Here is a 23,380-nt window from a genome sequence, read left to right as displayed (position 1 = left end):
ATACTATAAATAATTATATATGCTATAATTTTATACTACTGACAGCACAGTAGGTTTGTTTCACCAGCATTACCACAAATATGTGAGTAACATGTTACACTAACAGGTCACTAGGCAATGGGAATTTTTCAGTTCCATTATAATCTTATGAGACCTCCTCCATCGTATATGGGGTCCATCATTGACTGAATCATTATGTGGCTCATTACTGTACCCTGACCTGAGTAATTTATAAACAACAGAAATTTATTGCCCCTGATTCTAGAGGCTGAGGAGTCCAAGATCAAGGTACCAGCAAGTTTCATGTCTGGTGAGGGCCTCCTGTTCCTCATGGGTGTCACCTTCTATGTGTCCTCATGAGGCAGAAGGGCCAAGGGAGCTCACTCAAGCCTCTTTAATGAAGGCACTGATCCCATTCGTGAGAGTGGAGCCCTCATGACTTACCACTTGCCCAAAGCCCCACCTCTTACTATGAATACTATCACAGTGGGTACTAGATTCCAACAAATGAATTTTGGGGAGACACCAACATTCAGACCATAGCAGTAATAAAAAATGCATAGTTTTAATGAATCCTGTATCTGTTTACTTTGTTAAATTAACGGATGAAATGAGAATGGTTTTTATAGAAAAACTAACATTACTCTTTTGCAACTTTCAGGGCCTGTAATTCAGTGTTTACAGCATTAGACCACTGTCATGAAGCCATAGAAATAACAAGTGATGACCACGTGATTCAGGTATGAAAGGAAAAACACTTTATATCATTAGACATTGAAATAGAACCTGTCAAATTTGAGCCACATTTTTTTCAAGCACTTTTCCATAATTCTCACGTATCAGCACATTTTCTTAAGGAGAAGGGGAAATCAAACTGCAAAGAATACTGATAGACTTCAATAATGAATAAAAAATTATTACTTCAGATGATAACCTGTGATTTCTTTGACAGAGATGGGGTAAATTATTTGGACCATCTGTGTAGACACTATTTACACAGAAGTAAATCAGAATTTTCGAGTAAAGGCTTATGGGAACAGAATGTTTTCCAAGATAACTCATTTAGTTGCCCGCAGTTGGTATTCTAATTATAAAGCACTCTTATACTAATGTCATCTTCTTAAGGAAATGTGTATAGTAGACAAACCTTTGTTGAAATGGGTGTTCTTATTATAATTGTTGGAAAGTAAGATGTCTGTATTTTAAAAATACTCTGAAATGTAGACTTTCTGCTAGCTGGTACTGGCCTGCCTGCGGTTGGTTTGCGGAGTGACGTGGAGTGTGAGGAGCACTGCTGTCATCAGTATCGCACCAAAGACAGGGCAGCCACAGTGAACCCCATGACAGAAGCCTCACATTTGTCTCCTCTGAACCGCCCCCCCGGTGCACACACAGACACACCCTGCTCTCATACCAGATCAATGACATCAGTTGCCCACCACTCCTGGGCCATGTCGTCAGCCCTTTTGTTAGGTTTTCTCATTTTCATTCCGTAAGGCTGTGAAAGAGACATAACGGCCCTATAGTACAGATGAGGGAACTGAGGCCCAGCAAGGTCAGGGAACTTACTCAAATGAAGCCCTAATAAAAAGTATTGGAACCAAAATACGCAGCCATGTCTTCAAAGCCTTCCTACCTGGTTTGCTGTTTGGCTGTGTTTTTAGAATGTGTTTTTCTGGCTGCCCCTTGAAATGGATCTGAAGCCTTCCTCATGTGGCTGGCTGTCACCAACCCACCTGCCCAAAGTCTGCCTCCCGGACCACAGAGAGAGCCAGACATGCTTCTGTTATAGACCAAGCGCAGAGCCCACATCTCCCCACTTACACCCAGACTCGAGCAGTCACTTCTGTTCCTGAAGCATATGTGCCTTGCACCTCCTGCTTTACGGCGGACAGCTGGATTGTGGTTCAGTACTGAGGAGAAGGGGCTCCCCGCCCTCCACCTGCCTTCTCCACCTGTAATCTAACAGAAGCCTCCGCGAATGGGGAGCTGAGTTCCTCATTCTACAGTTAGCATTTGCTGGTTAGAAAAGCTGTATCCCTGAGAGAGGTAACATAGTGACAGTATCGCATTATGGTATGAAACAGGGCGTGAGGCCGGTAGGTGGCTGTAAAGGGGAGATGAGGGGTGGGTGGTCACTGCATTGAAAGGGGGGAAACTTGGATTCTGAAATAAAACTTTACGGATTTTTTTTCCTAGGGAACCTCTTCATGCTCCTTTTAAAAAGATACCAGCAAACTGTAACATAAAATTAAAAACAAGAGGGAGGAGAAAAGTCAAATAGAGGATGTTATATGTAAAGGGGATAGTAAATTACCTTTGTGCTGTAGATGATGAGGATGGGTCATCATGCATGGGATGTTTCCATACATGTTCTTACGTGTGCCAGCGTCCTTCCTGGGGCACTGCAGCTGAATAGTGAGTGCCTCTTGATGAGTGCAGATCTTCAGAGGTCAGGTAGCAGCACTTAAAATTTAGAAACAGTCTCTCTCTCTTTCTCTCTCTCTCTCTCCCCGCCTTCTCTCCCCCCGCCATCCCTCTCTCCTTCCCTCCCTCTATGCCTCCATCTATCTAGACTATCTATCTATGTAGACAGTTTGCTGTAAAACACTTATATGGTACTTACATGTGCCAGGCCCAGTTCTAAGCATTTTACACATACTCATTTATTTCTTGAAACAATCCTGCAAGTCACAGATTACTATCGTACTCATTTTGCAGACAAGGAAACTGAGGACCAGGGAAGTTAAGAAATTTGTCCATGGTTATATAGCTAGTACCTGGCAGAGCTAAGATTTGACTTGACCACCTGGGCTCCAGAGTCCATGTCCTGGAGTACCTGCTGTAGTCTGAGGTTATGGGAACCCCGGCGTGAAAGAAGGGCCATAACTCCTACCCATATTTACAACCTACTGGGCAAGGCAGAATGAACACTTAGGAAAAGGGATGAGAATTTAGACAACAAATAAGGAAAGCAATACATTCTCTAATATTTTCTATTCATCCATCAGATATTTATTAAACAGCACAGAGTGTCCAAAGGTAAACCCCAAATAGGCTTTGCCCTTGAGGATTTTCATGTCTGATGGGAGAGAGAGAGAAACAAAAATTTAAATTCGATGTAACAAGTCCCTAGAAGTCTGCACAGGTGTCAGTGGCAGCTCTTAGGAGTGGCACCAACTCAGACTGGGCGGGGGGTGGAGGGAGGAGGTCAAGGAAGGCTTCCTGGAAGCAGAGAGGGATAAACTGGAGTTGGCAAGGCAGAGGGGTGGGGAAGGACATTCTACGCAGAGAGAGCACGTGAGAAAGGCCCGGAGATGAGGGAGACGTGCAGACGCCTCAGCAGACTGCGGGGCTGGGCCAGGGAGTGTGGGGCTGGCCTGGTGAGCGGGGGCCATTCTGTAAGTGATGCCCACCCTGCCTGGGGAGGGCACTGACTGCCACATGTCAGTGATGGGGCCGGGAGGGTGTCTGGAGATCCGTAAAGACAATGTCATGACCCCCTGCTTTTCAGCCATCTCCAAAAGGCCAATAGCTGGAGCATCCTCCCAACCCCTTCAACTCGTGGGGTTAATCGTGTTAATAGAGGCTATGTCCCCAAGGGAACAGCTCCCCGAGTGTCCCTGCATCACCCAGTTCATGACTGTTGTCATCACAGTCCAGAGCAAGAGCGATTGCAGTTGGTAAGGACGTCTCTGAAGCAGCAGATGAATGTAAATTATGCCCAAAGAAATCCGTGACCCAGATGCAGTGTGCTCACATTTTCCCCACGTTCTTCCTCACTTGTCGCCCTGCACTCAGCTCCCCATCTGGTGACTGTGTTCTTTGAAAAGAAATTGGAGGGCGGGACAGGAGTGGGGAGTCAGCTAAGGTAATAGCTCTAAACTCCAGGCCCCCGGGCGGAGGACTGGAAGGAAACCTGTGAGTCTGCTGGCCCCCGCACGTGCGGTGGAGCCTCTCTGCATGCCTGTCCTGCACCCAGCAATGAAAGGGCTGCCTCCTGCCCAAGCCATTCAACTGGATTTATTGTTCTGCTTCCACCAGGAGTGGCCCCAACCATAGCATTGATTAATAGATAGTGGCAATTGGAAAGAGACCTGAGAGATGCAATTGCTGCCTTGTAGAGAGAGAGGTGACTAATGTAAGCCACAACCTATTGAATTGAATGATAATTTTTGAATTGAATGATAGTTTTATTTCTGTTTTTTTCCCCAAGTTTTTCCTTATTCCAGGGGCAGTAGTGGTGGATGGGCTCCCCGAGGCTGGTACTGCTAGATGAGGGCTGCTGAACGGTTTCTTTTGGTTGCTGCTCAGGAGGAAGGCAGCTACTCCAGGAGGGGTTTGGGGGCCCGAGGGGACCAGCCAGCAACTGCATTAGAGAGCCCCTGCCCTGGGAACTTCATGTTTGAGGTCCTTCTGTGTCCCTGCAAGTGTTTCTACAGGGCACACAGACGTTTCATGAATCCCGCCTCGTGTCCCCACACTGATCTGTACCCACCTCCCATTAACAGTATGTCAACCCAGCCTTCGAAAGGATGATGGGCTACCACAAAGGTGAGCTCCTGGGGAAAGAACTCGCCGATCTGCCCAAAAGCGATAAGAACCGGGCAGACCTTCTCGACACCATCAATACATGCATCAAGAAGGGAAAGGTGGGTTGAGCCGGCAACACCAATTGCAGCCCCCTCCCCAGTGCATTTTTTTCTGTGAGTTTTTGTGTCTCATCCTTAAGATTGGCTTCTTTAACAATGTTGTAATTAAGCGAAAAATCTTCTGTTGCTAAGTGAGTTAATTTTTGAGTTAATTTTGGATCTCAAGTCAATCTGGTGCTTATCATGATGGTACCAAATCTGATGATTTTTGTGTAGGGACATTTCATCCTTTGCATGAATGTATCCTACCTGTCATTGCTGTGGTATCGAGCCTGTCTTTAAGCAGAGTTTTGCCCAGAGGGCTGTTGTGTTTTTTTCAATTTATCCAGTGTTTGGGGGACTAAACGTATTTAATAATGGTATTTACAGGTAGCCCCAGTTTTTGAGTTTTTTTGCCAGTTGTCCTTCTCTGTTAAGAAGGCAGTGCAGTAGGAATTTTCTCTCAAGCCCTCTCCTCTAGAGGAGCAGCATTTTCTTTTAAGCGTTCAGAATGCTTCCTCACATAGCATTTCTTTCATCTGCCTTTCGCTGATGTGAACTAGTTGGATCATTTAATTGAGGGTCCATTTTATAGGAATGAAATAAATTTGGATTATAGATGATGGCCCAAATTTTTTAAAAATTGGGGCAGTGTAATTTAAAAGGAAACAAGACATTGTAAACTACTTCAAAAAAATTTGCCAGAAGAATATGGTCACACTTCTGGTGACCCCATTGTGTGTAGCGTTAGCCACGTGTTGTGAGAGAGGGGACAAGAAAGGGCTGCAGAGAATCTCAGTTTCTGATTGAAACAATCCTTCCCAGAAAGGGCGGAGGTGCCCCAGGATTTCCCCCTGAGGTCACTTGCCTCTATCCCACTGGGTCCCCGAGGTCCAGAGACAGCAGGCTCTTCACACTCCCCTTGGCCTCATCTGTGGACACTGCCAGGGGCCAGGCTAACCTCAGGGAGGCCTTGGATGGGAGGCCCATAGGATGCTAGAAAGATGGCGGGGTTCCGGGAGCATTAAAAAGAAACAAATTTATAACGAGATCCTCCACTTCCTAACATGGACAAATTAGACTCTCTGAGCTCCAGTTTGCCCATCTGTAAATTAAGAATGATAATACCAAGCTCATAGGTTGTTGTAAAGATTTTGAGAGAGACCTCAGAAGAATCCCATGACCTGGTGTCGTGGCACCCATAGAACTGAGAGCAGAATTCCACCCACTGCTCAAGTGTCCTGGAACCCAGGACAGACAGCCTGGCGATGGTCACATGAATCTGTGGTCTTGTCTTCATGCACTGTGGCCATGTCAACATCGCGGTGGGTATATGATAGAGCAGGGCTTTGTGACATGTAACGAAAGCCTGTGGGAACTTCCTTACTCAGCCTGCTGAGACCTGTGTAGGAGCCGCTGTAAGCCTTGACCAAAGGATTTTAAGAGTTCTCTTTGTCCATGTAGGAGTGGCAGGGGGTTTACTATGCCAGACGGAAATCCGGGGACAGCATCCAACAGCACGTGAAGATCACCCCAGTGATTGGCCAAGGAGGGTGAGAGCAAACTCTTCAACTCTTTAAGCTGAAAATGAAACCTCAGGGCCCTCGGGGGCATTGGGTGTGTGTGTTGAAATGCCAGCATAAGCCTCAGATGCACAAATTCAAGAGGGTCGTGCTGAACATGGTATCGTGGTATAAACCAAGGGCGCCTCACCTGGCCAGCAACCCCCAGACGGGTTTCTCTCTGCTCTCTTCTCCTGCCTGTGGTCTTTTATGAAACATCGCCTCAGTTTCCAAACTGCCTGCTCTACCCGATCGTGCACGGTTCCATTGTTCCCAGGACCCTCTGAAAGCACTCGATTTCTAGGCTGTCCTGCTGCCTTGACAACAAATGCTCTCCAGCCGGGGCTGCCCAGGTCACCCCTCAGGCCACGGGGAGCCAACCCTTCCTCCTCCTTGAGGCTGGGCTTGCTCTGGTTCTCTCCAGGCCGGGCGCTGTCGCACTAAACCTGAGATTACCAGAGAAGCCTGTTTATTTTGTGGAGAGGTAGGGAAACATACAATTCCTTTTCCTTCTCCCAGTTACATTCTGTGAGAGGTGTACACGGCCAAACAGGATCCCCTAACAATACGGCACTCATGAGCCTTTGGAAACTAGCCTGAAGGTCAACACTAGTTTCATAGTTTGAATTTATAAGGGACATAACATTGCACGACCTTTTAGAAAAAGGTAAGACAACAGTTATCCTGCCGGTAACCAGAACAGAAGAGCCTTAGGACTACCTGCTTTCCTAAAACCCGACAGCCATCAAGTCGGCAATGTATTTTGTAGGTTGTCTCCCCTCCAATTTGACTCGTTTGGTTAGTTTCAAAATTGCTCTCCTCTGCATGGTATTTCATGCCATTTTGTAGCATGTGCTCCCCTTTCTGCATCCCTCTGGGTGGTGGGGGGCTGACGGGCCCCTGGCCGAGGGTGGCGAGCCCCAGCCCTCCTCCTGAGCGGTACTGGCCTCAGCACGCCATCCCCGCCAGCGGGCAGTGCTCAGAGCCATGGGATGGAGATCATGCCCACGGCTGTCGTGGTGTTTCTGTCATCATCCTTAGACCATCTTCTCAGGAAACCGAAGCTAAGAATCACTTTGGGTATCTGTGACCAGAGTCATTAGACAGCCAAAGCAGAGAAGACAGGCTATTGCCTGGTAATTGTCATCAGAATACATTTTTATGATCTTTCTGATTTACAGATAAGAGAAAGTTCTTTTGTCCAGACACCATTTCCAGTGCTATTTTCCCCCTAATTATAGGCAGTGAGCTATCAGAGGCCATTCTTACTAAAAGCAGGGAAATTTTACCTCTCCCTCTTTGAGCGAAGCTCACTACAGAATAACCAGTATTTTTTATCCTCTTTTAAGAGTCCTCCAGAGAAAAGTGATTCAGAGAGAGAGAGAGAGGTGGGGGGTGGGGGACACCCCAAGGGCTTCCAGGGCGTAAAGTCTAACATAACTCTCTGGATTTCATGGCTTTGCTCTCAGTAAAAATTATACCTTGAGCCAATTTTTGCACAGGGCTGGAGGCACCTGTAGTGTTTAAATAAAAGGATTTTTCTCTGCCTGCAAATGCCATCATTATGACAATTATGGTTTAAAAGAATATGGAATATTTACTATCAAAATAACAACCATTGAAATGCGGTCATTGCCCAAATGAGTCTCTTGCTTTTTATATAAGCTATAAAATGATTAGTGCCAGCAGAATTAGAACTAATTTGTTTGTAGTAGCATTTTGTCCTATCACCGAGGGTATTGTAGGAGCCAGACTTCAGGAGTGAGTTGTGAAACGAAATACCCGACAGGACAGTGTTTCCGAGCCAGCTGTGATTAAAAGGGGGCCCCCGTTCTGAAGGCACATGTGGGCTCTGTGTGCAAAGTATGCTTTCTGTAAATCAGGTTTTGCTTGAATTTTAAATCTGCCCTAGAATGGACCCTGGAGTGTTGCTTTAAGAAGAGTCTGCTGATGCTTTCATTTGCTAATTTGTTGAATCATCTCATATCTGACTCACTAATAACTGATTATTTATGTTATTAGGAAAATTAGGCATTTTGTCTCTCTCAAGAAGCTGTGCTGCACCACTGACAATAATAAACAGGTACAGTACTCAGCTTCCTCCGTCCGCTCTGTCAGCCTGGCCACACCTCACGCTGCTCCCTGCGGCCTTGCCGCTGCTCTCTGCTTGCTTTTGTCCCTGTCAAATTGTGGTTGCCAATGAAGAGGTTTATGGGAAAATTAGGCTCCTCTGACAAATATTTTTTAAATTTCCCTGCAAGCCTATATTACTTTATTAGCAGTGCACATCAGCTATGATTTAGCTGTGTCTGAACAACTCTCTAGACTCGGATATTTTATGAGAGCATAAAATTCTTCCTTCAAACAAAAATGTTCTATTTCCCATCTCCATTTCTTAAATGAGACGTATATATCCATTTAAGCATTTCACCCTCACAAATTCATATCAAGAGCAAGAATCATTCTAAATTAGTCCTGTGATATTTTTTCTTACCATTGCATCATATAGAACAATACATTTAAATGTTTCTTCTGAAGTAACAGAATTGTAATAAGTTGCTATATTCAAGAACATTTTAAATAGTTTCATAATAGAGCATTGGTATATGTATTTTTTTCTATCTGATTTATACTTTACTACTGGATTATGTGTATTTTTACTTCATGCTCTGTAACTTGTTGGTTAAAAGGTATGCAATAAACATAATTACCAATGGTCTATTTTTGAAAACTTTCAAAATATGACCTTTGATTCAGATGAAGATTTTAAAGAAGGGACAGTGTTTCTAAGGGATTTCAAGGGCTTCTGGGGCATAATCCATTTTAGCAGAGGGTGGCAGAGACTCGTGAGGTGCCAGGCGAGGAGAGACCAGGCGAGCCCACGGGACAGGTGACGGGTGGGGGTGGGCAGAAGGCAGCGGGGTGAATCCAGCGAGCCCACCAGGCCCTTTCTGTTGGTTGTCTCAGGACGTTGAAGGGATCCATGTCCATGGGCTTTTTCATAAGATTTGGTTTAACATAAAATGCTTTCTTCAGCACTGAGAATTTCATCTGAAATCAGGAAATTTTCAGTTGATTCCACAGAGTCTCGCAAGAGGCAGGTCTTTGGAGGCCTCTAGGAAGGGAAAGAATGGACTTTCATAGGAAAAAAATTCTTCAGCAGCCACGTTGAAACATAGCAGGAGGAAGCCTGAGTTCTGTGTGAGTGGTGACACGGGCGGAGGGAGAGGGCAGGGAAACCTGGTGTCTCTAGAGACAAGTGTCTGAACCCAAGCAGTGCGAACCGGAATTTCTGGGCTGTGACCCACAGTAGAGGGCACAGGTCCATGTGGCTGGTTCATTCTCATGCCAGAAATCAACCGAGTACAGTTCACATCCAGAATCAAGCGCACAGCCCCACCCCCAGCGCCTCGCTCCTCCTCCCTACTTGCTGACTAAATGAAGGGGACCCCAATCTCCTTGTCACCTGTCTCCTTGCACCCCCACGTGCCCAAATCCTACCCTTCCTCCATGGCCCAGCCCAAGAAGCACTAGTGTCACCTCTTTGCTCAAGGCTCCAAACCCCCACCGTTGTCACGGCTGTGTGTGTGCTACACTGCCCTCTCTTTGCTGGCAGGGCCACTGGCCGTGCCCTTCTTTGTGTGCCCAGATGCCTGGTGCATAGTAGGGCCTTGAGCTGTTGGCTGGCTTGAAAGAAGTCGAATGTCTCAGTCCTGGCCTCCTGCCAGCTGTAGCTCTTCCTGCGTCATGGGGAGAGCAGGCAGGCCCTCAGCACAGGACTTGAGGATGCAGGAGCGAGGGGCTGCTTCTTTCTGAGGCTCTGAATAGAAATGCCTGCAGTGCCATGAATTCGCTGCTGCTCTGAGAAGAGCAGAGACGCAGAGCTCGGGTACCCTGAGCCATTGACGTCACCTAATGATGCCGCACAGGCCTAGAGAGGCACTTAGATTTTCCAATAACAAAGCATTTTATACTCTGGCTAGCTCCAGTGTTTTTCCTTCTCGTGGAAGGTGGCTGAAGCAAACTGCAGTGGGATCCTGTCTGCAGGCGGTTTCGGTGGTGCTGCTTTCAGGGGTTTAGCCCTGGTGTCAAAATCGGTCCATGGGTTTGCATTTTAACAAGGAATGAAATTGTAAGCCAGGCTGCTGTCTCCCAGTAGTGCTTGTCATCAGCTATGGTCTCTTTTCCTATGTGAGCCATATAGCTTTTTACAGAGACTCTGGAAATGCTCAGTGGGGTTTGTCTGCTGTAAGTGTTGTCTCCGCCTGCACCACTTACGTGCTTTCTCCCCAGATGTGTGTTAAACACCTGCTCTGTGCTGCCACCAGGGACACGACATATCTGCCCCAGAAGCCGTGGGGGCCGCAGCCCAGCACACAGTATACACAGAAGGTAGCTCCGGGGAAGCGGGAACCGGGCACAGGAGAAGCACAAAACCCAGGACTCAGGGAGGCTGTCTAGGAATTTTTCAGGTGTCATCTAGGACAGAGGGCAACAAACGACAGCCTATAGGCCAACTTTGCGAATAGGTTTTATTGAAACCCAGCCACGCTCTGGCGTGTGTAGCACCTGTGGCTGCTTTCACACGACTGCGGCAGAAGCCAGGTGGCCTGCAAAGCCCAAATATTTACCATCTGGCCCTGTACAGAAAAAGTTTGCCAGCCCTGTTTCTCGAAGATAATCTTCTTTTTTGGATGTCCCCCTTTCTTAGATCAGCAACAGCCTGGCCAGACCCCCAGAAGCACCCCCATGTCCCCACAGCACACACAGCCCCTGGGCCCCCTTTGCTCTCATGCCAGCCCCCACGTCCTGTCTCAAAGCCTGTCCCCACCGCCTCGTACTGGCGCAGACATGAGCACCTAGGGGCCCTGAGGCTTTTGCCATTTCCCAAGGTCAAAACCCAAATCCAAATACACGACTTGAACTGTGGAATTTCAGGGATCTGCAACCATGGTCCAAGAATTGGCTTTTCACAGGGAAAAGGAAGTGTTTAGGACCCTGACCTTACATCAGCTCTTGTTCTTTTCCCTTTCTAATGTGGCTACTAGAAAATTTTAAATTACGTAGGTTCGCATGTGTGGCTCGCACAGTGTTTTTACTGGATGGCGCAGTCTGTACTCCCCCTGCCGCCGAATCCTATCACACATTCTCCTCATCTGCCCCATCGTAGATGGTAGAGGATGCTGATGAGCTGGGCACGTCATCCAGCTTCTGCCAACGAGTCCAGACTCTCTGAGCCTCCAGGGAATGATGCTGTAACCCATTCCCCAGGCACCTAGAACAACCTTTACCTTTAGGGAAGGACTTTCAGGTGGGCGCTTAAGCCAACTTTTAGGGAATGTCCTCGGGGAGATGTGGGGCACCTTTTGGTCATTCTCAAACTGCTGCAGAAAGTGAGCTCTTGCCTTCTGGAGCTCTTGAGTGGACAGTGGGGAGCACCAGCACCGTGCCCTGCGGCACCTACTCAGGCAGGGGGACGTCACAGTCCTCAGAAAACTGAGCAGAAGCGGGGTGCTCGGCCAGAGAGTTCGAGTGGGCAGTTAGACACAGCCCCATTTCTGCGTTGCCTGGGCAGCGGAGTGGGGAAGGCTTCTTCTCAAAGACACCACACATTTTAGAAACCCTTTAGCCATGGATCGAGATGGCTGGTTAAAAGAGATAGCCAGCCTCCCCTAACCAGAATGACCTCTTCTCCTTTTGTGGGAACAGAGCAAAGCCACCAGTTGACAGCTGGTAGGATTTTCCTCCTGGACACAGCCTGGCATCACCAGCGTGTGGGAGGAGCAGGCTGCCCCACGGTTCTCACCAAGCTCCCAGGCTTCTCCCCCAGCCACGCAGGTCCTGGAACGTGGCCCCCTGTGGGCACGTGTGCAGTCTGAGTGTGGCTGACAGGCCACACCACCAAGCATCCCTGGTCGATTCCCGTCCTTTCCAGCGGGACTGTGCTCACTGATAGCTGCAACCGAGAGGACCCAAGGACCCTGCGGTTGTCTGTGCTCAGTGCTCCAGGAGTCAGCGTCTCATTGTCTCTCCTTCCTCCTTCCCTCTTTGCCTTCTCTCATTTACCCAGAGTCTACCTCCGGTCACCTCCTGTGGGCCTCCAGATGGTCGATGCATTTTCCCACCCAGTCCTCACACCTGCGTGGACCATGCTCACGGCGGGTCTTTGCCCACTCCCCTTGTGGCCTATTCCACTTCCTCCCCTACACTCGGCATGTCCTCAGCCCTCACAGCCTTGCCTCTCCCCATGGGTGCCAAGTTCTGTCCCCCACTCCTCTCCTTTGTCCTCCAGCTTGTGGCAAAACAGGGTCCTAACACCAAGAGCGTCCATTATCTCCTGGCATTCTCAGCAAAACCAAGAGAAGAGAGTGGCTGGTGCAGGGAATGAGGAGAGAGAGGCACAGAGAATCACTTGCTGGTTTCTGCTCATTGCTGAGTGATAAAATCAAGTTTTCAATTTGCCCTAAATTCCCAGTATTTAATCTGTTACATGCTTTTAAAGGATATGGGACCTTTGCTGCTGCTTTGTCCTTTAGGACTCAACTCAGTTCTCCTTCCTCTAAGAAATCTGCCAAATCTGCCACCCCAACGAGGTGACAGTGACACTTCTTACCTGTATCACCCAGGATTAGACCGTTAATCTTACTCTGCTTTGGATCAGTTCTTGCCTCGGTGCAGGGACTGTGGATGATGCCTCTGTGTACTCCCCACTGTGTATGCCCAGGAGATTTCAGCAAATTATTTTGAAAACCAATTTTTATTCCTTAACACAATAACCTTTGGAAGGCATAGGAAGTTAAAGATACAGTTTCTGTCTTGTCCCAAATTTTTATTTCATGTAGAGTTTTGATCTATAGGTAGCCAATATATGTCCTGCATGGTATTACAAAGAATATTTGTCACACTCTTCCAAGGCACACATTCGAGTGTGACTTCTTTTGAAGAAGTGGAGAAAAAGCCTATTCCAACTGAAAACGTAACCTCAGTTTTCTCTGAAAGTGGCTAGTCAAATTTAGAAATGTATTTTATTTACTTGGTTTATTACCGTGATACAGAGTGTGCACAGATGTATCATCATCACAGCAGGTGCCCCAAAATATTTATTGACATATTTGGTAAAGTCACTAAGTTGTCCACATTTTTCCATTTAGCTTTAGTACATATTTACAAGAAGCTATTTCAAGAAAGGCCTCTGATATTGCAAAACCACATTTTTTTTTCTTTTTTTCCCTGAGAACCCACATTCTGGGCAGCCAAACCCTGAGCAGACGTGAATGGAGTGCCTGCCGCGCATCAGGGACCGTGGGAGGCTCCAAGGGGACAGGGACGAGACAAGCAGGCGCTTGTGGCAGGGAATGGGGAGGCAGGCGGGGGTGCTGAGGATTCAGCCTGAGGGTTGTGTGCTCTCAGGCGGGAGAGACAACTTCATGCTGGCGTCGGTGGTGGCTGCTGTACCGTAGCTGGTCATGACAGGTTTCACGAAGCCCCAGAGATCTGACGCTGAGAGAGAGTCACTTGGCTGGTGAGGGGGAGGGTAAACTGAGAACATTCCGGGCATGTGCACCCGCACTGAGCGCGGTGTGGGAGGAGGATGCCGAGTTGCAATAGACGCAGATGTCCTTTTCCCTGGCAGAGAAGCTCGGCCCCTCCTGGCCCGCAGGACAGCAGTCCCAGGGTTGTCTGCCCTGCACAGTGATGGGGTTTCTTTGTTCTACCTGTCCTCTCATTCTGTCCTCTGTGCCACATCAATGGATGTTTTTAAGGCACGTGGCCTATGGCCGGGACGAGTGGGAGGTGGAGGATGGGAAAAACAGAGGGCAGGGAGCAGTAAGTCCAAGCTGGAAGTAAAGTTTCCCTCTGCATGAAACCATTAAAGCCTGCTCACCAGTAACAACCTGCTCCGGCGCGGAGGCCCCGCTCAGCTGCACCTCAATACTGGAGGCCCAAACATAGACAAAAATTCGTTTAGGGAAATGTAAGACAGGTTTGGTAAGGAATGGTAAACAGATATAGCTGAGCTATTTCTTAGAAATGAATGTCATCTCTGTCTCTAATGCATTCAAAACAACTAGGATTTAAAGAGAAGATACTATGTTGACCTTTGGGAGGAGGGATTTTGCCCCCCTAAATTTAACTAAAATGCCAAAGCCTGTACTTTTATATGTGATTTGTGTCCTTCAGACTATTGCGAGATTCTGCTCACTCTGGAGACTTGGACTAATTGAGCCTAAGAGAATTTTACATTGCCTTAGAACTGACTTTTGTTAAAGTTTTACTTATTTGCTAGTTTTTTAATGTAACTTATGGGTGTTAGCACTCTCTGGAAATTTTCTTTTTCCAATGCAACAGTTGGTAGCTGACTCCTCAGAAGGAATTACTCACTTTACATTAAAGAATCAGGTTTGAGCATTTTGCCCGGCCTGGGCTGAGCAGTCACCCATCCGTTCAGGGAGCATCACTCACCTCCCAGCATTTTGGCCCAGTGGAAGATGCAAGGATGGACGAGGCAGAAGTCAGGTGTCTGTCCCTACCTCTTCTCCTACTGGAATGTAATCCCTGACTTGCCTAATGCACCCCTGTCCACTCAGTCAGCCCCGCCCTGAGCCTGGGAACCACCGTCACCATCCTTGCTTTCCTGGGCCTCTTGCGTCCTAGAAGCCACTTAGTTCTGAAGATTGTGTCTTCATAACAACTCTTGACTCACTCATGCCCTCTTCTCTACCCCACTGCCACCTCACTGAGCCATTGTGACCTCTGGGTGCCCTACACTCGCCTCGTAACTGCTCTCTCTGCCTCCATGCGGTGTGTGCTGGAGCCAGCTCATAGCAATTTGTGAAAACTGTTTAATTTTCTGGAATTTTGTGAGTCAGTTGTTAAATCAGCCATTATTAAACATTAAATCATATTAGCATGCAACTAAACAAAGTTTATTTTTAAGAAGTAATATGTACTCAAAATCCATCCCTTCCTAAGCACATGACCACGTTTACAGTCATCTGTGCTCTTGAGCTTACAGATGTTTGTCGTGTCTGTATTGTGGAAACATCACATGAAGTTGCACTGCTGTGCACGTCATTTTAGCTCCACATTTGTAACCAAGGTCAAGCTCTTACCACTCGCCACAGGGCAGCCAATAAGTTGAGAGGTAGGGTGTTGGGGCAGGGAAAGCGACTTTAATTCAGAGAGCCAGGAGACCCAGAAGATGGCGGACTAGTGTCCTAAAGAACCATCTTAAGTTAGCATTAATGTGGACTTCAGGCTCCTTTTTATCTTAAGGGAAAGGGGGGGCTGGGTCACAAGAGGTAACCAAGGGCCACAGACATCTGGGCTCAGTGAGGGTCTGAGAGGTGGTAAAACTTCTTTGTTCTTGGTCAGTTAACTTTTGAGGATGAAGTTCAGGCCAGGATGTTCCTACAAATCTTTACCGTAGCATTGTTACTCAGATGTATGCTTTCCCAATCTCCCCAGGGGTTGGTTTTGGGAAAGGGACAGTCGTCACCTTTCTTCTAGGCTATATGCAGAGCTAAGCAGATGCTTTTAAGCTAAAGGATATCACTGCAGGGGTTGAGAAACAGAATGGAGCCAGTTACGTCAAGCCCCTTCCACTGTTACACATTCGGTGACTTCAGGTTGGCAGCTTCAGACAGCCGCAGTGGGAGTATTTTTAGAAGCAACTTGGAAAACACAACAAGTCAGGACTTCTTTCTTCATTGATTTTCTCTTAAAGTAATGGAGAAAATGTTAATAATACAGAATTAAACTTAAATACATGTTGGGTCTATACCAGTTGCATTGTGAATAGTACAAAACAAAGAACTATTCCTCTGGTATTCAAAAACTATTATTCAATTCAACAAAGAAGTTGTTTGCATCATTGACAAATGAGTGAAATTCCTGCATACATCTTTGTTATTTGACTTTCCTCTTCCTGCTTAATGTAACTGAAAATATCAACAGACATTCATGTCAAAACTTCACTCATTCATCAGTTGCAGCTATAAATTGGCTGCTGAGACAAGAGGTCAGCAAAAATCTGCAAAAGCATTTTGTGAGAATCGATTGGCTATGTAGAATTTACAACCAAGGGTATTTTAGTATTTAGAAATCATGTTATACATCCTTTATACCACAGGTTGGGAAGATTTTTTGTTCAGGGGCCTGATAGGAGTAAACAGGTTAGGCCTTTGTAGTCTCTGTGGCAACTGCTCCACTCAGCTCTGGCGTTGCAGTGGGAAAGCAATCAGAGATGATACACGAATGAATGGGCAAGGCGGGGCTGTAATGCAATTATATTTACAAAAGCAGGTGGCCAGCCCCTGGGCCATAATTGATTAACTTCTGTTTTATATCAGTAAAAGTTATGATAAATGTATGTTCAGCTCCCTTTACATTTCCAGCAAGCTGGTGGTTAAACCTTTACAGCCCAGCGTTAATTATCATCCACGCCAGCCCCGGTCCCCATCCTGAAGGCTCACTAGTGGCCGCTCATCATCTAAGCAGCCATCAGGCATCTTTAGGGAGCACACTCCAGCCTGCCCGCCCCTTCTTCCCCTGCCACTGTGCTGCAGCCACACCAGGCTGCTTGCGGTTCCTGGAACACGCCAGGCTTGGTCACGCCTCAGTGCGTGGCCTTACTGTTCCCTCCATCAAGCCTCCTCTTCCTTCCTCTCGCCCCACTGGAGGACTCATTCTGCCCTGACCCAGGTCAAGCATCCCCCCTGTGACTGTTCCCGGCCGTCCCTCTCCCACTGCAGAGTGGATTTGGCACCAGCCACGCTAGCACTGCTCTGCCAGACCAGACCACCAAGGGCAGCAGCACATCTTGATCCCCTGAGTCCCACTTCCCACTAATCTGCTGAACTCACTCAGCAAATATTCCATCCATGGAGCTTACGTTTTAGTCGTCATGATAAGATGTATCACGTGTTGACACTTTGTGTTTTTTACTCTGCAAATGCTTCTCGCACATTGGCTCCTGTACTCCTCACCACAACTCCACGTGGTAGACACTATGATCCCCTTGTTACAAATGAGGAAACTGAGGCTAGGGTGGAACTTGTCCAGGCTTCACGTAGGATGTATGTGGCAGGACCAGGATTCAAACCCCACAGGAGTTAGCAATATGGTAATAAAAGAAATATAAGCGCATATTCAAAGCATTCATAAGAGAAAGGTTTCTCTTACTTGGGAAGCTAGGAGATGACTTCACGGAGGAGGTGTTGACCGAGACATGTTGGAATGGTGGACAGAATGTGTCCTCATGGGGAACAGAACCCCTACAAAAGAAGAAAGATAACTAGAGGCAGGAGGGGAGAGGATGACCAGGGTGGGCTGGATCCCTCCATGTGTTAATCGGGGAGCTTGAGCTGGGAGTGCGTTTGGGGCCCAGATGCTCAGCTGCCCACCAGCCTCGGCCTGGCTTCCTCTGCAGTCCACACCCTGCCTCCAGGTTCTTCAGGGTCCAGAGCCATCCTTGGTGGGGTTTGGACTGAGGTATTAATTGATCATGCCATGCACATGGGCCTGTTTATGTGACACGCTGTGGAGGGAAGTGGCGGGAGGGCAGTTCAGAGGCATGGTGTGGAAGGCTAAGAGAGGGGGTGGCTGACTGTCCTGCCCGCAGAGGAGCCGGGGGCTTCTTTTACAGAACACTGCAGCCCCAGACCGCTGGCGCTGTGAAGGTCATGGGAGCACTCCTCCCAGGCCCGGGTGTGGTTAGGCCCGCGGCAGTGTGTGGTGAGCACTGTGTGTTCTCACCGCAGCCTTCTGGCATGCGTCTTGCCATCACACTCGGCGGGCACACGGCCAGTGCAAACTTGACACCCAGCCGTCGTGCCACCTCTCTTTAGCCTACAGGACCTTTTGTTTCAACCATAGGGCAGTGTTCATCAGTTAGGGGTATAGTCAAGCTTCTGGGCCTTCACTTAGTGGTGCCCCATTTAAATAATTTCTAAGAATAAATTTCCAAAAAGTATGGTCTTCTCCAGTGCCACTGCTGGAAGAAGTGAGGACTTTGGAGGATCCTTCAGTCGGCTTCTCGCCGAGGTTTGCTGCAGCTGAGTTTTCAGGGTGGGATTTTGGAGCCCGGCTGCAGGAGCTAAAGAAGGCACCCCTGTCCCCAAACCCAGGATCACAATGTGAGGCATGGGTTCAATGGCACATGTCCTTGTTATTTGTTAAACAAGATGGCTGCGGGATGGGAGGCTGGACAGGGGCAGCATATTTAGTTGGGGGTCAGCAGGTGGTGGGGGGAGAAAAGGGCCCAGGCTTAGGGGCTGCCATCTGTCCCACAAGCACTGAGCACTGTCACATTAAGCATGGGCCGGAGCTGTGGCACAGGTGGAGTCTGCTCTCAAGCTGCTTTGGGTCCAGTAGAGGTTTGTGGAAAGGTTTCATATCGTTGGAACTATTAAAAGGAATTTAAGTATCTATTCACAGAGCACTGGCCCAGGAGTTACAAAGGAAGCAAAAGGCAGAGGAGTCATAAGAAGCAGGCTGTAGTCCATAAGGAACACTGGACCTGTTCGGCCATGGAAATCCCTGCAGGAGGAAGGTTCGCATCCACCCGCCAGCACTGCACCTGTCAGCACGTGTGAGGAATGTGGAAAGGGTCACACGGTGGTTCCAGCCTTGGCTGCATGTTGCAACTGCCTGGAGTGCTAATAAGCAACCCCAGCAGAACAGTGATGGCTGCATCCCGGAGGCTCTGACAGAGTGGGCCTGGGGTACGGGCTGGGCATGAGGGTTTCCCAGAGCTGCCCAGGGGGCTCCCATGCACCGCCAAGGTTGAGAACCACCAGGTTAAAGAGTGGAGCCTCTGAGTGTTGCGTCCAGTGTGGTCAGGTTATGTGATCAGCCTGCAGATGTTCCTGCTGGACGTTTTGGAGGGAGACGAGTGTGGTTTGGCCAAAAGTCCAAGGAAGTGCAGGCTGATAGAAGGATGGCCTGTATCTAATTCTCACAGGAAGAACCAGGCCTCCATGGAACTGCCAGGGGCAAGAACCATGTCTTTAGCATCATTGTATCTCCCTCCTGGGTCCTGGTACACAGAAAACATCTGTTGAATGAATGTGACATCCAGGGAAGAGAAGCTGTGGTGTCTGGGTAGCAGAATGGGGAGACAGAGACCTGTGTGCTCTTCCTCAGGCCTTGTCTGGACCAGGAAGCTTGGAGCGTAGCGTGGAGTTGTGGGGCAGCCACTGGCCCAGGAGGAGGCCGACCTGGGAGAAGCTGCTGTCCGGGCTGGGCACGGGGAGCGCTGTGAGAATGGGCCCTGCCCATCTTCTCAGCTGCATCCCCAATACCTCGCGCAGAGCCTGGCACCTGGGAGGCACTCCCAAAGGGGTGCACGATGTTCTGGGCATCACCCCTCTTCCTCGGATTGGTGTTGGGCACCAGAGCTTCTCTATCTGCAGGGCCTGACCTGAAGAAACTTCATGTCCTGATTATAGTGAGATTTGGGACATGCATAACAAAAATTCATTCCATGGTCTACATCCCGAGCCCCGTTATCTGATTCAGCTGATGGATTTTGGTTTTGTTTTGGTTTGGTCTTTTTTTCCCTCATTTCTCTTCCTCATTAACGTTTCATGGCTGTGAAATATGGTAGGGGAAGAAGGGAAGTAATAAGGTGAATGTGATTTATATCATTTTCTGTTTCAATTTAAATTTGAAAACTTCACGCAACACCCTTTGGGCTATGAGAACTTCTGTTTAAAAAATCTTCAGTAGGCCGGGCGCGGTGGCTCACGCCTGTAATCCTAGCACTCTGGGAGGCTGAGGTGGGTGGATCGCTCAAGGTCAGGAGTTCGAGACCAGCCTGAACAAGAGCGAGACCCCATCTCTACTAAAAAATAGAAAGAAATGATCTGGACAACTACAAATACATATATATAGAAAAAATTAGCCAGGCATGGTGGCGCGTGTCTGTAGTCCCAGCTACTCGGGAGGCTGAGGCAGGAGGATCGCTTGAGCCCAGGAGTTTGAGGTTGCTGTGAGCTAGGCTGACGCCACGGCACTCTAGCCTGGGCAACAGAGCCAGACTCTGTCTCAAAAAAAAAAATAAAATAAAAAATCTTCAGTAAATCATCATCCTTGTGACTCGACACCAGCAAAACTCCGCGTCTTGTTTCTCTGCCTGTCATTGCTGGGCCCCCAGGTGATGCGGCTGCCCCCATGAGCCACAGAAGCACAGTGTTGTCTGTGAGCAGTTGAAGGATGACATCCAAAGCATATCTCTAGAGAGAGCATGGGTGGTGAAGCAAGAGCGTGGGCCCCACAGAGACGCCCAGCGACAGCAGCTGTGGGGTGGGCCTGAGCCCTTGGTGCAACTGCCTGGGGACAGTGAGCTGTGTTGATTGCTCCAGGCTCAGGCAGGGACGTTAGTGGGCAGGTATCCTCCACCATCACTGGTGGCTCTTCCTCTGGGCCTGACAACCTCAGCACCTGTGCTTGGGGAATTTGCCACTGTGGGACCGCAGCCTTCTGGCTGCAGCTCTCTGTGGAGCCAGAGTGACACCTGTGTGTGTTCCTTCATTTTTTGGTAGCATCACTTATCATTCAGAGGGAATTGTTTGAACAGTGGCCCGAGAGTCGTACTCTACACTAGGAATTTAAAGAAAGTGACATTAAACAGCAACGTCTTTGAAACATCTAACCAAAAGTGTTGGGGGCTTCAGGGTTCTAGGCCTTGCGCCTGGCTGGCCGCCTCCCAGCAAGGGCCCTTGTGCAGGTGTCCCCTGGGGTGTCTGTGCAGAGGATGGTACAGGGCCAGGGCTGGAGTGGGCCTTCCAGAGGCGGAAGCTGAGGGTGACCCAGGGGGTCCATGTCCTGGAAAGCATCTCAGCTCATCAGCTTCTACTGGAGCAAGGGAGTAAAACTGCTCAGAAAGAAAAGACCTTTTAAAAGTTCTTTTCAGACAATGTCTACTGTTATTTGTAAACTTACAAAGAAGAGGGGATGTTAAAACATTGGTTTCCCAAGAAAACATAAAACATGCATCTTTACATAAAAAGGAAAGGGGAAAAAACTTGCCTCATTTTGTTCGGAACTCATTTCCGCCTCCTGCAGCTGCCAAAGGTGAGCCGGGTTTTGGTTAGCGTCTGGGACGCGCTCTGTGTCCCCCCTGGTTCGGTGGTGTGGAGCAGAGAAGCGGACACTTAGCCGAGTTGAGTGTTGTCCCCTGTGGAGGGGGTGGTGTGGAAGAGCTACCCTCTCTGTGGTTGAACTAATCTGGGGCCCAAAGCACACTGTCTAACTAGCCTTTCTGGCAGTGACCTTGACCTTTGATTTTGGAAATACCAACTGGTAGCTTGGGGAGTTTAGTGTTTTCCTAAGGCTTCCTACAGCGCTGAGTCACCGACCCGGGTGAGTCATCTGAGCATGCAGCGCTTGGCACGAACAGCCCGCCCCTTGTTCTCATTCATTCTCCCGCCGTCTCTCTGGCATGCGGTTGTCAGTTCCAACTCACTGGCCGGAGCCAGTGAGGCTGCTGTGGCCTTTGTGACTAATGCATCCCCATGGGACAATAAGGGTCCTCAAGTGTGAAAATCATCTGATTTCCTGGAGAAAGCTCGACCTTTGGTGTCCGATTTTCAGTGGTAGCATTTAGAGATGAAAGTGTGATTTTGTGTTTGGTCTTTCAAATCCGTCTCTTCTGCCTCCAGAATCACTGAATTAAAGCCATTCCTCCTCTCCCAGTCGGTCCCGCACCCCCTGCCAGATTCACCTCCCTAAGATGACGCTTGGACCGCTTATTTCTATCTTAAAAACATACACTGGCTCCCTGTTGCCTGTAAGATCTGTCCAGGTGACTCAAAGTCCTGGCACTCGGTCCCTTGCCCCTTCTGTGACGTGGCATTCTCTTTCCCCGTAGAATCTCCACTCTAGACAGTTCAACTGCTAACTGGCACCATGTTATAGTCCTGGCTTCCAATTTCCTAGATATACCATCTGTTCAAAGGGAAATTTAGAAGTCCAGTCCCTCCCACGGAATGTCCCCTTCACAGCAGCCTTCTGTCTTTTGGGGGCCCTGCTGCACTTACTCAGCCAGGTTGTCCTACTGCGCGAGTCGTCCCAAGCAGCTTTCAGTGTCTTTTCCTCACGCAGGGCTAGGTGGGTGACTAATAAATTCAGACTAAATTAGATTATATGAAATTATTCATGATTAAGTTACCAACATCATGTCTTACAAGTTAATCACTAGAAAGGTACTTACTTGATGAGCAGCACAGAAGGAATAAAACAGCCTGTGCTAGTTTTATTACATCAAGTGGACAGTACTTAGATATATGGAAGCAGAAAGAAAAGCAAAGAGGATGGTTAGATCTAACCATGAGAACCAACTTTTAGGCTTTATTAATTCTCTCTGCTGATAATCTGTATTCTACTTTGTTGTTTTCTGTCGTTACCCTTATTATTTCCTGCATTTCTTCTACTTACCTTGGTTTCGTTTGCTCTTTTTTTTCTAGCTTCTTAGGTGGAACCTCAGATCATTATTTTTTTTAACAGCCTCATTGAGGAATAACTGACATGCATTAAACCGCACATGTTTAAAGCATACGCTTTGATAAGCTTTGTCATATGTATGCACCCATGAAGCCATCACCACGATCACAGGGATGGACATATCCAGCATACCCCCAAGAGTGTCCTTGGGCCCCTATGTATTCCTTCCCTCCTGGCCCCCCTCAATTTCCCAGCAACTGCTGATGACCATAGAATAGTTTCCATTTTCTAGAAGTTTATGTAGTTAGGATTACAGAGTATGTACCCCCTTTTTATGGCTTCTTTCACTTAGCATGATGATTCTGAGATTCATCCATGCTGATGCATTTATCATTAGTTCACTTCTTCTTCACCATAATGGCTTTACTGAGATGTAATTCACATCCCATACAATGCACCCGTTTAAAGTGTACAATTCAATGGATTTTAGTAGTTCATTTCTTTTTATTGCTCAGCACTATTCTGTTGCATTACTATCCCACAATTTGTTTATTCATTTATGTGTTGATGGACATGTTTCCAGGTTTGGTTATTATACATGAAGTTGCATTGAACATTCATGTAAAAATCTTTGAATGGACATATGCTTTCATTTCTCTTGGGTATATACCTGTATCAAATGGTAGGTGCATGTTTAACTTTTTAAGAAACAACTGAACTGTTTTCCAAAGTATTTTTACT

The 23,380-nt window shown here is 47.9% G+C and overlaps 1 protein-coding gene across 5 annotated transcripts in view; it reads left to right on the top strand.

Moving 5' to 3' along the window:
• Positions 1-23,380, top strand: part of PDE8B (phosphodiesterase 8B) — a 222,531-nt gene that overhangs the window by 152,150 nt on the left and 47,001 nt on the right. For 3 of the 5 annotated variants that reach the window (XM_012664513.1, XM_012664515.1, XM_012664512.1), the window contains 4 exons: positions 662-740; positions 4,512-4,652; positions 6,096-6,184; positions 8,216-8,276. In XM_012664513.1, coding sequence (XP_012519967.1) covers positions 662-740; positions 4,512-4,652; positions 6,096-6,184; positions 8,216-8,276 — 370 coding nt within the window. The remainder of the gene's footprint in view (positions 1-661; positions 741-4,511; positions 4,653-6,095; positions 6,185-8,215; positions 8,277-23,380) is intronic. The other 2 variants (XM_012664514.1, XM_012664517.1) reach the window with 2 other exon arrangements.

Source organism: Propithecus coquereli, unplaced genomic scaffold (assembly GCF_000956105.1).
Source record: "Propithecus coquereli isolate 6110/MARCELLA unplaced genomic scaffold, Pcoq_1.0 Scaffold9, whole genome shotgun sequence".
Classification (NCBI taxonomy): Eukaryota; Metazoa; Chordata; class Mammalia; order Primates; family Indriidae; genus Propithecus; species Propithecus coquereli.
Note: the sequence above shows the minus strand (reverse complement) of the source record. Positions and strands in the feature narration are given on the sequence as shown.